At 51.7% G+C, this 15,054-nt stretch overlaps 1 protein-coding gene across 5 annotated transcripts in view; it reads right to left on the bottom strand.

The window, feature by feature from the left end:
- Positions 1-7,309: 7,309 nt before the first annotated feature.
- The window catches only part of SLC7A1 (solute carrier family 7 member 1), a 73,851-nt gene continuing 66,106 nt past the window's right edge, over positions 7,310-15,054 (bottom strand). For all 5 annotated transcript variants that reach the window (XM_032879983.1, XM_032879984.1, XM_032879985.1 and 2 more), the window contains 5 exons: positions 12,955-13,057; positions 10,966-11,183; positions 10,539-10,705; positions 9,762-9,870; positions 7,310-8,273 (listed from right to left, as the gene is read on the bottom strand). In XM_032879983.1, coding sequence (XP_032735874.1) covers positions 8,170-8,273; positions 9,762-9,870; positions 10,539-10,705; positions 10,966-11,183; positions 12,955-13,057 — 701 coding nt within the window. In that variant the 3' untranslated portion in view covers positions 7,310-8,169. The remainder of the gene's footprint in view (positions 8,274-9,761; positions 9,871-10,538; positions 10,706-10,965; positions 11,184-12,954; positions 13,058-15,054) is intronic.

Below are 15,054 nucleotides of genomic sequence, written 5' to 3' on the forward strand. Positions count from 1 at the left end.
TCTGGTTCTGCCCCAAAGAGAGTATGATGTGTCCTAAAACCTGTCAGTTTTATCTGGATCATCACAGATCTGTCTCTCCAGTGACAATGGCCACTGTCATGCAGTTCCTCATCATGAGCTCTTTCCCCAAGCCGAGGGGCTGGGGCCTGGGGTGGGGGGGAACACAAGACCCTGGGGAGCTCTTGAGTAGTCCCCCCAAATGCTGGCGGGACACCTCTTTCTACCCGAAAGCACTTGCCCTCATCCCTCCCCCACCTCAGGTTGGCCAGCTGACCCTGCAGTGTCCACGTGGGCCTGCCCCTTCGTGGGGTTCCGAGGGAGACCCCCGGGTTTTGCGGGCATGTGGGAAGCACAGCTACTCTACAGAGACCCCAGCAAGCCCGCCCTCCGGAACAGCTGCCGAACAAGGGACCTCTTACAGGCGATAAATCACGTCAAGTCACTTCAGGACGTGACAGGACCACCATGGTTCCCCTCAACCTCCCACGCCTTCAGATGGTTGATGCCGACTACTTGTTGATTAACGATCTTAATCGTCATCGACCTATCAAACCTTGTCCACCTGTCCCAAACTGTTTGTTTTTTTTCTTTCGGGGTGTCTTGTGCCTTACACTTTTATAGTCATTATAAAATGACTGCCCTTTCCCATTATACTGCCCTTCCCCCTACACACGAGGGAAACAAGGTGCCCGGCAGCACCTCCACTTCACCAAAGTGAAGTGACTCGCCCGCTGGCACACGTAGGAAAAGAGGTCAGCGCTGGCTTCCTCCTGCCTGTAGAGAACCCCGGCCCCTCCCGCAGGTAACCTGCAGCAGGCAGAGGAGATCTTTGAAGACAGTCACTCAGCGCCCTCCTCTGTGCCCAGGACCCTGGTATAGCCCGCCACCCCCGCAGGGGCGATATGGACCGGCGCATCAGGAGGGGAGTGGTGGAGGAGTTAAGTGTGGGTCGATACCTCAAAGCCGGACACTTGCTGTCTGCTATTGGAGTTGAGAGCTGTTCTCACGGCTGGTGCCCCATGAGGTAGCATCCGTGTCCTGCTGTCAAGTGGCAACTCGGGGACCACACCCTGTCATCGCGTCCGTGGTCCTCAAGGGTCAGAGTCCTGCCCATTGGAGAGTTTGGGCCCCCAGACTTAAAAAAACAAAACCACCACCAAAGGCTGGGAGCCTGACCTGGGTGTTCATTCACTTAAGTTGGTGAAATCTCTTTTAACTTCCTGAAACAAAAACAGGGCCACCCAGGGTGACCTGAGCACCGCACCGAGCTCGGTTCTCCCCCTCAGCAGGGAGGGAAGATGCACTCAGGAGGGACGGGCTCCTTTGCCTCACTCACCACATCTCCCAGTTTCACCAGTGCCAGCACCGAACTGGATCAGATGGTTTGCAGCTCTGAGTTGGGACCAGCCTGGGGCATGAGACCAAGGGCCCCACCTGGGGCTCTGTGCCTCCTGCCTAGGGCAGCAGGCCTGCGGCACCCACTCCCAGACCCCCGCACAGCTGCTGCTGTCTGCACAGTGGGTTCTTGTTTGAACCGCACTCAAATTAACGTAGTGGAGCGGTGCTGCCATCTGCCCTCCCCTGCCACACTGTAAAGCGCAGGCACTCAGTAACTTCATCGTTTCAAGGAGCAAAACCCCCAAGCATCCAAGGGAAAGGCCAACCTGCAGGTCTCTCTTCCCCAACTCAGTCCCGAGCCACCAGGATCCAGAGCAGTGGGATTGGCCAGAGAGCTGCTTTCATTAGCAACGACGGCGCCGGTTTTTATTCACTGAGCCTTTACTCACATTGCATTTTATTCAACAGCAGCATTTACGGCTCAGTGGGCAGCCAGAGTTTGGTAAAATGAAACTGCTCCCTTTTGAAGAAGGGCGGACAGGGTTACCCACAGTTGGCGTCCCAACCCTCCCTGCCGGTTCTGTCCGGTGGTTGTGCAGGGCTGGGCAGGAATACGCAGCCTAGTGAGGAGCTCGGGAGGATTCCTCGGTGCTGCCGATGCCCAGCTGTTTGGGGGCAGCTTTTGACTTCCCCGAAGTGTTTCATAACCACACTTCCAGGGAAAGCTTGCTCCAGGTGGTTCCCCATCAGGCCTCCCGCCTGGAATCCCCAGTCGGGGCTCAGGGCTCCCTAAGAGATGGCTGAGATGGGGCTGGGAGGCGGGGCTGCTCCTCGGGCTGCCCGCCCCGTGCTGGCCACTAGGTGGCGCTGCGGCGCCGCGGGAACCGGGCTCCGGCTCCTGTTCTGGGAGGTGGGCTCTAGGCGCATGGCTCAGGGAGCCAGACGCTACTTTCCCGCGTGGCCACTCCCCGGGGCCGGGGACCCCGCGCTCGGCTCACCGGGGCCTGCAAGCTGTCAGCAGGACCTCTCGCGGAGCGATCGCTCGCGGGGGTCCGCCTCCTGTCAGCCCGCGGCCCGGGCCACAGGGCACACTCTGGCTGCTGCGGAGCAGGGAGGCGGCACACAGTCCTAGCTTTGTGGCCTGGTGACAAGCGGAGGACGGCGCCGGTGAGGGGCGGGGGGTGGCTTGCACTGATTCTCGAGTAAACCTGGTGCGAACCGGGCCGCAGCTACCCCTGCCCTGCTCTCCTAGGGCTCCGGTGTCTGCTGAGAACACGCCCAGGTTGGGCCTTGCCTTCCGCTGGCAACCAACTTCCCCCTGTGGTCATTGAATCGCTGCTTGGTAGCGTCTGAGAGTTAAGACCCCTGGACAGAGTCGGCCTCCTGTCCAAGAAAAGGCTTCCTTCCCGGGGGATGGAGGGGATGCGGGAGAGAGGCAATCCCAGGGACAGCTGCAACCCTTCCCCGACCCCATCCTCCCAGACAGACTATGTGCGCAGAGGGAAGGGCAGGGCTGAGGTGTACGTGGTGCGAGGCGGCTGGCGCTTGGGCCCCAAGGGCTTCGGCGGATGAGTGGCTTTATGCTCCTGGGGGGCAGCAATCTGGGTGCAAAGCAGCCCCGCTCAAACCCAAGCCAAGTCTGGAAGGAGTGGGAGGTGGGGAGATGGCATGAGAGGATCCTAAACTGAGGGCTGGGGGATTCCCTTGTTGAGGGACTGGACCTTGGAATGAGTATTTGCACCAAATGCCCCAAGGCCAACGAAACATTACAACATCGGGCTATGGAGAAACAGAGGATGCTAAAGAAGCGAAGGACAGGATCTGGAACTCTCTGTGAGGTGCTGCCAAGCTTGGGGACCCTACCGGGGGGAGTCTTGAGATCACACTGTGCATGCCAAAGCCATAGAATTTATTAGAGTTGGAAGAAGCATGAGATACTGTACCACAAAATAATTTGATTTTACAACATATAGTAGGAAGTTGTCAACATACAGTGTTGTCAGCAAAAATGGGATACAAAGCAGAATTTCACATTTTCTTAAGGTGATGGACATCGATGCTTGTCTTTAAAATAAAAACAGGAGAGGCCAGCAGAGACAGCCTGGTTTGCAGTGGGCATCAGATTCTAAATCTAGTATTACAATTATAAGAAACTATAAGAAAACTATTAGAAAAATAGGACATCAAACAAGCAAAAATATTATACAATTTACATAATAAGAAACATAATTCTTTTAATAATGGCTCCATGTTCAGTAGAAGAAAAAGTTTACTGGAGAAACCACAGCTCTGTGGGTTTGATAATAAATCAGCCCTCACTGGGATCATCACCCCATGCTTTAGACCCATCGATGCTGGAAGGCACAACTTAAGCGGGAAACTTACTTTAAATATATATTACAACTTCTCAAATCGAAAATAAGTCCCAAACTTAAAAAAGTTTGTCATCGAGAAACACAACATCATATACCTTATTAATTAATTAACAAAGTCAAAGCGTATCTTCCTAGCCCTGCTTCCTGACCCTGCTCATACCCTGAGAAGATCAATTTGCTGGACTTCACAGCCAAGGTCTTGATCTCATGGGGGTTTTTCAGCCGGCAGTTCCACACACTTACAGGGCTATCGGGGTCAGGGGGAGGGGGTTCCTCGATTACTGTGCCCTAAGGCCCTTGGCCGGTCTGTGTCCCACTCAAAAGAGCACTGCTGCTCAATGAAGCAACGGGCACAGAAAGACTCTGGATTATAGTGACGAATATCAAAGTCAGTTGACATTTTTTTTTTCTTTTGCCGTAAAAACCCATCAGGTATTATAACTATGATGATGAAATACGGAGTGTAGCTTCTTGCACCACTGGATCAATAAATCATTTCATTACCAAAAAAAAGTCCATAGGAGTCTGACAAAATGTCTATCTCACTCTCCCTGAAGAGCCTTACATATAATACTCTCATTATGATGTCAAACATGTATCTTAAGTTATACAGAACAACCATACATAGCATATATTTAGTTCCATCTGCCAGGAACTTTGTAACAGTTCCACACACAGGCATACAAATGTTGCACACCTATGGCCAGCAGAGTGCGGACAGGCCTGCAGACACATATCTCTGTCCGCGCTAGAACACATCGGCGACAGGGCCTGGCATGAAGATGCCTCACTCCCATCTTGGTGATCATGGCTTTTGGGTGCCAACAGGACAATCAGCTTTGATGAGATGTATACAAGTGAGACACGCAGATCAGAAGACGGTCCTGGCACAGAGCCGGCAGGTGTCCTCTCCTGGTGATGGCCCCAAAATGCCTGTGAGTCCGTCTATACTCTGGCTGGGGCCGTTCTGAGGCATGTCCACACTCACCCAAGGAACCCACCCTCGGACCCTGGACTCACAGCCGTGGTTGGTGTTAGGCTAGAGACCATCCCACACAGACTGCAGAACTCAGTCAGCTCCGAACACTCGCTGGGTGGCGCGAGGAGGGTATGTAACCCAGTTCATGCCTACTGCCATGCATGAAGCCCAACAAGCAAGGGCCAGGCGCCTCAGTGCACACACAGGCTATGCCAAATGTACAGAAGGGGGTGTGCCAGAGTCTCAAGAGCTGGGGGCGCCTGAAGCCCTCAGAGCGCACACACAGCAGGCAGGCAGCCTGTGATAGCCAAACCACAGCACCAGCACACAGGACCAGGAGGCCAATCTCTTAAGAGAGATGACTCAGTGGTTCCAAACCACAGGTGGGGGAGCTGGAGGGGAGAGGTTCTGACAACAGTATTGATTTCGAATCTTTCCAAAACACCCTAGGAAAAATGGCCCTATCTACTCTTACAGGTTTGGAAAAACAAATCAAGCCCCAAGTTGGGTGGAAGGGGTGTGAGCTGGTGGGGTGTGGTGAGGGGAGTGCAGAGGCCCCATCTCCTGCACAAGGCCCCCTCCAGGAAGCAGGCTTGGCCTCACTGGCCCACGGGGTCTGACTGCTTCCCTGGAGACCCCTCACACTCCTCAATCTTCAGGAGAGGTCCTGGGGCCCCGCTGTTGGCTTCTCTGTGAGTCTTCATGGGGTCACAAAGACAGGGAGGGCAGAGGGCACTTCGGGAGGCAGGAAGGGGTGCTTATTTGACACAAATGGGTCTTTCCAATGTGGCTATTTGCGACCGGGCCACAGATAAAAGGAGACACGACATTTCCAAAGGGCATGTCTCTAGAAGTGTGGAATTTCTGATGGTGTAGAAAATACTGGCCAAGCCATGAAACTGATAATCATATTCTCGCTTGGGGGGTAGGGAGGCCAATTGTTGGGCATTTTTGGTGGTTATTTCTTACCTGTGTGTGTGCGTGCCCCAGCGCGCTTGTGTGTTTATTTCTGGGGAAGGAATGAAGGATAAGAAAAAGCCTAACAGCACTGGGGAGACTGACCCTAAACATCATTCCTTACATTACCGCCCTCATATACAGAAGAAAAAACCCCTGGCAACTGAACGGAAGTCAGTCTCCATAAAAGCACAGTGACCATGACAACTATTTCTCTGCTGAACCTTCAGGTGTCCTTTTCCGAGCCTTCTGGAGGCACTTCCCACTTCGGGGTGAAGAAGGAGGACCCTCCCACTCCAGGAGCTTCGCATTCTGTGGGATGGCATCAGCGAACACACCTTGTCATTCAGCAGAAGGAGACATGTTGCCAGCTGAAATGTCATCTGTATACAGTCTATTGCCTGCTGTCTTGCACAGAAATTTCAGCCAGAAAGAGATATCAAAGTAAAAAAAAAAATTTTTTTTTTCTCTCTCTCCTCTACACTTTTCTCAGATATTACCTTTCCCTCAAGTTCTCTTTGCCTATGTGGGAAAGTAACAGACAAATCAAGCAAACAAATAGCTAACAAATTCTAAGAAGACAGCAGACGACCAAAACCCCATGAAATAAATTAATATTTATCAGAATATTATACAGCACCAATCTACATAAATTTAAATACCTTTCTTTGGAAACCCATGCTCTGAGCCCTTATGCTCCTCCCTCTGTAACATTCACAAATGATAGTTAGAATAAAGCTTCCAGGCAGGTGATCAGGGCCTGGGGCAGAGGCCAAGCTCTTACCACCGGCCCACCAGCCCTCCACTGACCGACCCTGTCATTTGGCTGGCCCACAAATTCTTGCAATTCTCTCCGAACCTACTGAGGGAGATCAGACAAGTGCTGTCAATTTACCAGGCTTATTTCTAGCAGATTTGTGTCAAGGTCGGACAAGGGGGAAGAAGTGGGAGTCTGAGCTTCAAAGCAGCATTTACATTTTCTGGGGTGCCCACATGCCTTCCTCCCTCCCCTCCCGTTCAGGGGAGGCCCTTTTGTCTCCCAAGTCACGTTCTCATGGGAAGGAAGACCGCGTCAGCATTCTTGTTTCCTTGGGCTCCTCTCCACAGAGTGGGTGAGAGCGTGGGGTGCTGCAGGGTCCGAGGAGGGAGCACGCCGTGTGCAGGGACCCAAGCTGGCTCTGTGACTGACAGAGGCAGGGGGTCCGGGGCCAGGTTACGATCCAGATACAAACCCACAACGCTTGGACAGCAGTATGACCCCCACATTCTCATGTGCAGACCCCATGCTCCCAACAACACACTGAGGAAATATTTGGTCATTTTCCAAGTTAACACTAAGTGCCAACTTAATTTGGAGTGATTCGCAGATGCTAACGGAGGACTCGGTTTTGATTCTATCTAAGGAGGAGCCAAACAGATCATGCTGGGACCAGAAGCAGCGAGGGGGGCTGGCCACGGTCACCTCAGAATGAGTGGACACCTGCCTTGAGAACCTTACAAAACTCGAGATGCTAACCCACAAGCATCAGAGGGCAGGATTTAGTGATTGGCAAAGACCCACAGAATACAGCATTCTAAGCTCTACTAATCTAAGGCCAGTCCCACAGGAATGCAGTGCCACACTCCAGTTGCTTGGGACACACAGTTGCTGGCGAGCAGCCAGAACCGGCCTGGGGCCTGGAGAGAGACAGAGTGTGGCTGGGGAGGTCCCCACACTTGGGCACCAGGAGTAGAGGCGGCCCTGCCTTGGTCCTGCTGCCTCGTCCCCACAGCGGCGCTCCCTTCCTCCTTGTCAGTGATGGAAACGCCTGCCCTCAGCACCGCTGGAGTGTGCGGGGCTGTCCGGTGAAGCAGTGAACCCCTGCCTGGAAGGGGAAGGAGGGGAGAGCTCACAGTCCTCCTGACCTCTTCTGGAAGCAACGCAGGGAACAGGAGTGGGAGAAGGAAACCAGTCTTGCTTTTCCTTTTTAAAGTAAACTGCTGTCCTTCGGCTCCAGGGGCAAGACTGCTGGGGACGTGTGTTTTGGAGTACTCACCTTGCCTCTGCGGCCGGCCTTGGGGGCCGTGTGGGGAGATGGCTATGGAGAGTCTGGAGTGCGCACATGTTTAATACTAGAATGGTCCCCAGGGAGGGAGGCCTGGATTCCCAAGGTGACAAGAAACCGTGACCTCCATTCTGCCTGAGCACACAGCAGCATGCACACGGAGCTGGAGAGGACGGGGGCCGCTTTCTGTGTTCAGGAGGATGTTAGGAGCCGCGGTGGCTAGCTGTGGCCAAGCGGCCCCTGCTGGGGAGCTGTCCGAGGTGACGGGCCCTCGTGCACCTGCTGCGGAGCGAGTCTAAGCAGGACACACGGGCTGCGGGCTAAGGCTGCGTTTCAGGTAGCTGCAGCGTCTGCTGCATTGGGGCTGTGTAGATGTGGGTGGGTCCTGACGCACTGGTGGACAGAGTGAGGTGCTCCCAGGACCTCTGCGGGCATCCCTCGGGGTTGCGGTCACCTCTGAGGGAGGGGCTGCGTGTCACTTGCAATGGTCCAAATTGCCATCAGGAGTCCTTGCTTGGTCGGCGGCCAGGGACGCCTCCTCGCTGTGCCACAAACCATAACCAAAATAGATGATGAAGCCTGCAGGCCGAGAGCAGAGTGCGCATGTGAGCACAGCCGGTGGAGGAGTCCACCCAGGAAAGTCTCTCCACGCTGCCTGTCCTGGGCCTGAATCTGGGCAAACTTTCTGCCCTCAGAGAAATGACACGACTTTGACTAACATCTGCAAAAGCGGCTCTCCCACCTCTACATGCAGCACGGGCAGACGCCCTTCTGGAGAGCCTCACACGGGGCTGGATCCTGAGCAGGGGCGCAGCTAGGCTGGGGGCCCCGGGACAGGTGCTGTTCCTGCAGCTTCATCTACTCACTACCCGGCTTGTGCCCTGGGGCCGCTGGTGGGCCCGTGCTGCTCCCTGCCAGGGTGGGATTTCCAACGGGCATCACGGCTCCCCAGGCTGTTCGCACGGCCTCCGGAGGCCCACTGTCTCTGTTTTCTCTACATATGCGACTGTCAGATAGGAGGCGGCATTCAAGTTGCCTGCAAGCGTGTGTAACACAGGAGTTCAGTCCATTCTGGTGTCCAGGACTCCAGAGGTCCCTTGGTGGGGCCCAGAGATCTGAGCTTCTAACCATCCACTCAAGCACTACGGTTGTCTGGCCCTGAGGCAACCTTCATGCCAGAGACATAAGGAGGGCAGGCCTCAAAGCCCTGGAACTAAGCTAACGGCTTGGAGCCCAGGACTCACATCTGGTATGCTTAGAAACAGGGGTCCTCCACCCTCGCGGGGGAATGAGCGCCTCACCCTGCAGTGTGGGGGAATGTGTGCTGATCACACACGACCGCACATGCTGACCAGCTCTCCCACAGGAAGGCTCGACAGGGGACGTCTGTCCAACCAGCTGCAGGCCACACTTTGCAGACAATGTGAGGTCTGCAGAGAAGGATCTCCAGGTGGCAGCTATCTGCCCCTAAGTGTGGTGACCCAGGGCGGAGGCTTTGGCAGAAACAAAGTCCTGGCGTTACAGCTCTTGTCACCAACACTGAGGGTGAGAGGCAAGCTCCTTGGTCACCAGCACTGAGGAAGGAGCCTGAGTCCATTTCCTGGGGTTGGATACCCAGGTAGGGGGCAGGCCACGGGTGACCTACAACAGGGCCAGCACCCAAACGGTGACCCCAAACCTCCCACATGGGCCAGTGGGGCAGGGGCTTGCTGGGCTGGGGAGGGTCATGATCCAGGGAGATAGACTGGTGCTTTGTCAACAGCAGACCATCGCCTTATTCTTGTTACCTTCAGCTCTTGCCATGACATAACTAGCTCAGTCAAGAGCAATTAAAATGAAAAGTATCTGAAAGGGAGGGGAGACCCACGATGTACAAGAGCTCCTCATTGAGGGAAAACCCCTGACTACATGTGTTTTCATTATGCTTTGAGATTGGAAATGAGAGAGGCTCAGTGACAAGAGGCACAAGTTGTAGAAAAGACAAATGATCAGCATAGACAGGCTCGGGGCCTGGGGCAGAGGGGCCTCCGAGAGAGGCCATCACAGTGAAACCCTGACTTCACATACCTATCAGCATCCACACTGCAAACCGGACCCATGTGCCTTGGTCCAGCTGCATCATGAGATAGACGTTCACAAAGATGCTCAGGACGGGAAGTAGCGGCAGGAAGGGCACCTGCAAAGAGAGTGGGGTGAGGGGGGCGCGTTGTCAAGTCTGTAGGGGTGGAATGCAGGGGGCAGCACCTTTGAGTCATTTAGCAAAAAACGCCCTAAGAAAAGCCCCCACCCCTGAGACAGATGAACTGCACTCTTTACATGGGGAGAAGAAGGTGAGCGCACCCCAACCCACACACATATGCATAGCCGCACCCCTGCACCGGCAAACTCTAATAGGTGGGGGTTTGGTTCTAGGCTACCAAGTGCCAACATGCACTCTACTCTAATTTTCCCCTCTTGCTAATCTCCTGTTTAAGAAGGGGCTAGAAGAGGGACTCCTCCTTTATCTCCAACACTGAACTACTTCATTACTTGTGTAAGCTAAAATGCAGACACCTCAGTCACCTCCAAGGCTGGGTAATGCAATGCGCCAGACACATACGTTAGATGGACACATGTGAGCTACCCCAGCAGTGAGCTGCATCATTGACACCTAAGAGCTATGGCAGGGAGGGGTGCCTTCTTCCAGGGTCGGGTCCCCACTCATTGTCCCTGGGGCTGGCCAGCCAGCCCCTCTGCTCCAGACAGCCTGGCCTGGCAGAGCTCACGCAGGGTGCAGGAGGGCTGGAATCTGGGGCACCTACCACAGAGCCTACCAGGAGGTTCCCTGCAGGCAGAGCTGCTCACCTTAAATGAAAGCTTGGTCTTGCTCTCAGGCTGCCTCCAGATGATGATGGTAACCAGGGAGCAGAGGAGGACAGATCCAGCAAGCACAAAGATGGCCCACAACTCCGCTTTTGTCAGAGCCTCCTTTCCGAGCACGGCAACAATGCAGATGGTGAGGATAAGAATTGCTAAGAAGGAGGGAGAGAGGGGTGCAATTCAATCTTTTCTCAGATCCCCACAGATAGCCCCAAAACCCATGGAGAGGGAGGCTCCATTTCTGCAGCCATCAATTACGGTAAGGGCAGAGTAGCTGACATCACAGTCCAGTAGCAAGACAGATGCTTATCTCTATCCCTTCCAGCACTTGCCTCCACCACCCGGGACAAGAAACCCTGCAATACCAACAAGCAGGACCCCAAACACCTTACAGGGAAGGGCAGGCTCTTACCTATGAGGCTGGTTGAAATGTTCACAATTAGCCCGGAGAATTTGGAAGGCTCCATATTTTTGGGTGAGAGTATGGTTTTCAAAGAAAACCGTTCTGCTTCTGGTAAAAAGCCTGTCTGGGAATCACTGGTGCTCACCAATTCATTCTGGTCCACTTGATCGAGCTCGTCGGTAGTTCTGGCCATCTGGTATACCATATTAGGTTGCTCTGGCTGATACCTGTAAAGAAAGGTATTGTGTGACCATCAAAATGTGCTTTCATTGGGCAAAAGGATACATACTGACTCAAGTTCTTAGTAAGCTTTCAAAGGTAAGTTGCCCAGGACACAAGGCATAAAATGGGAAGAGGATGGTCACAACGATGCATTCTCTGGCAAAGTAGATACAGAGGAGGAGACCTGAGTCCTTGGCTTCTTTCTGTTTCTGCTTCTGGGCAATACCTTCCTCCTTGGGGTCTCAATTTGAGACAACTTGACCTTCCCCATGAACTAACCCAAAGAAATATCCTGAGATGGTTTCCCTTGCTCTGAGTAGTAGTACTGGCCCTTGCATGCTTATAATATTTGGCCACTTCCAACAAAACTATGGCTGAAGGGAGCTAAAAGTACAAACAGAAATAGAAAGCTGTGACATTAGGATCCTGTTTGGTGCCAAGAGCCAGAGAAATGTGTCGGCAAGCTGATGGATTTGAGAAATTCTCTTTGTGAGACTTAATTGGATCAATTTATTTTAAAACTCCAAATGGCTTAGAATAAACAACTTTACAGAGCTGGCCGAAAGACTGGGCCTGTGGCATGATTTCCAAGGCATAAGCTTCCTGCAAGTAAAGCATTCATTTTAAATGAGGCTCCTTATCTTCCCACCCAAAATGAAGAGAGCTCCAATCTTTTCTACCAGTGACGAAAACCAGAGTGCTTCTGAATTATTTTGCATCTAATCTAAGTGTGAGCATAAAGGTATTTAACCATATTTTACTGATTCACTTATGTCAACATCATTTGGTCAAATGAGAGTGTAAGGAGAACCTCAGAGAAGACTCCAGGGCTGAGCCCTCAGGACGGAATAAACGGTCACAGAACTAGCAAACTAGTTTTAGCCAATGCTACATGGCCACGGCTGAGGGTCAGCCCAAGTTTTACACAGAGTAGGTGCTAAGCATACTTGAAATGGGACAAATGGAATAAATGACCTTGCCAGTATAAATGCCCGAAAAGAAGTAATGAGGCTTTTCCCAGGTGACCAACACAGAGTCTCCATGACTCCATATTCTCATGATAAATGCTCCCTTGAGCCTTTCCTGGTAGTGAGGAAGCAGAACCCTGTCCTTTCAGAGCAAAGGACAACTGGAGCCCAGGGCTGTGCCTGGGAAGGGGGACACTGAGGGAGCTGAGAACACAGGGCACCACTCCTAGGCCCTGAACTGCTTTACCTCGGCCATCCAGGGGGTTGGCCCAGCGTCCACAAGGCTGACATGGCCAGCGCCTGGGAAGTCTTGCTCAACATTCACCTTGGCCACTCAATGCCACGTACTGGGACTGACTCCTCTTGGGGCAGCTTGCGGTGTTGCTATAGGACAGCACTGCCCTAAGAATCACACAAGGATTCTCCCAATTCCCACCAGGATTAGTCCCCAGAACCCTCCAAGCTAAGAACCTGGACCAAACTGAAATCATTACCCTAAGCCTTCAAAAATTCTGTTCCCTGTACCAGGCCCAACAGTTAGACTGAGAACCTGTCACCTCCCTCCTCCTAACATCCTGCCAGAAAAATGAGGGCACGTGATAGTGAAAGGTGAGCCCCCTGACTCTTTTCAGTGATGTTTTCTGTGACTAGACTCTCAACCACCAAATCCCACACTCTCTAGGGCAGTTCCCAAAGGAACTAACAAGAACCTGAAATTACACCTTATAAATCATTAACCTGAACTTTTAAAAGTCTAACAGGGTACATCTTCACTATCTATCATGGAATCCAGAAAAGCCATACATACCGTAAGACCAACACACAGGCAGCCACCAAAGAGTAAGCCAGGAGAGTGCCAATCGACATGAGGTCCACCAAGTCCTTCAGGTCAAAGAGAAAGGCCATCATAGCTGAGGAGGAGACAAGCATCAGGATCCACAGATGGCCCACGATCACGGATAGCCAGAACCACCACCCACCCACGATCCAGGGTATACAGGGGGAGCTGCTTTTATTTGCTTCCTCACCCCAGCCCTTTCCATGGAAAGACACTGTGACGACATTGCTTAAAGAGAAGAAATGCTCAGGATTAAATCATATTAACAGTCCTCAGCAGACAGTAACAATAATTAACATTTATACGAAGAGCACGTCCATGAACATGACCTTTCTTGATCGTCATGGCAACTCTGCAAGCTATCACTACACTATGATAGAGAAACTGAAGTCAGACATGTTGGAAGACTTATCAAAGGTCACGCAGCTAGGAAGTGGAAAAGTCAGGATCTCAACTAGATTCTTGTGGCGGAGCCCAGTGCGTCTTTCTCTGCACTGCATAGACTCATAGACAGTTACGTGTATCTATCCATCTACCCACACACCATCCGCCCGTCATCCATGGATCAATCCATCCTCTGTCCATCCATCACCCATCGCCCATCCATCCATTCGGCCATCACCTACCCACTCGTTCATCATCCATCTGGCACTCACTGAGAATATGCTGGTCAGTGCACCCCAGCAAAGATGTACACCATCAAACTGGGCAGACCAGAGAGTCTCCAGCTTCCCCGAGTATATCATCCAACACAGGCATCAGTAGGCAACAGTGATGAGCAGGTGGATGAGGTCAAGTCCAGTGCTCTGGGAGGATCCACAGGGGCTCCTAACCCAGACAGCTGAGTATGGAAAGCAGTGCTATTTCCAAACAATACTGGTACCTCTACCACAACCCCATTTATAAAAATCTACAACATGCATGCTTATTTGAAAATCTTTTGTAATTTTTATGAGAGTCTATCTCTCTATTTATATGGGTACACTTGTCCCGTTTCCCATTTAAACAACTTGGATAGATCTACTTTGGGATATTTTCAAGTCACAGGCAATCAACACAAGTTAAAACAGAAACACAAAACCATTCCTTTTCCACAAATATTTCTCAAGCCCCTACGGACTAGTCCAACTAAAACAAATTTACATTGAGGGTAGATAACAGGATCAAAGAGCAATGCCGGGCCTTCTGGATAGTCAGAACAGTGTCCAGCTGTGCAGGCTGCAGATGCCTATGTCCCCACCCACAAAGAAACTCCAGCCAGACTTTTTCCATGTGGGTTGATTTCAGAATACCAAATACCCATTGACCACTCCTGCCGAATGAAAAGAAAGAGTAAATCCTGGTTTGGTGAATGCACGTATTTTACAGTCACTTTAAAGATTATAGTTTGAGCTCCCCTGATCAGCACCGGAAGGGAATTAAAGGCCAGTCTTTAATATGATCAAATTACATGTAAATCCTGAAAGAACATTAACTAGTTCCCGTTCTTCATCTTTTAAATATATTGGTCATATTCTGACATATGGTGTCCCTTAACCTGACCATTGAGATCATGGTCAAGAATGTACAATTACACAACAAATTTGTTAAATAATGAAAAACTAGCTTTCTTTCATTATGTGACATTAATCCACAATCCTAAACACACTTTGCTAAAGGGGTAGATACTAACAACAATAATCCATTCATTTAAGATGGTCAAATGTCTTACCAGTGGCTATTTGACTAGTCCCTGTGGTACAGAGGGTGAACTGGTATCGTATGTCCTAATATCCCAAAAAGACCCTGAAAGGAGCCATCCACTTTGGCATAAAAACAAATCAGGAACCGAGAGCCAGGTCTCCTGGGTGTGGGTATACCCCCTCACTTCACCTCTCTGCACAACAGGCTGGATAATGACTGTCTCTTGGGGCTGGGAGAAGCAATTATTGGAGGAGAAAATATAGAAAACCAATAGCACAGTCCTTCGATGCTCGCCTTTTCTTAATCAGGGGCCCCTGGAATATCACATAGCCCCAAGGTTCTTTGTGTACGGATTTCAGCTGTCAAAACCGTCCTCTTGGTGGGGAA

Source organism: Lontra canadensis, unplaced genomic scaffold (genome assembly GCF_010015895.1).
Source record: "Lontra canadensis isolate GAN:19392208 unplaced genomic scaffold, GSC_riverotter_1.0 scaffold67, whole genome shotgun sequence".
NCBI lineage: Eukaryota > Metazoa > Chordata > Mammalia > Carnivora > Mustelidae > Lontra > Lontra canadensis.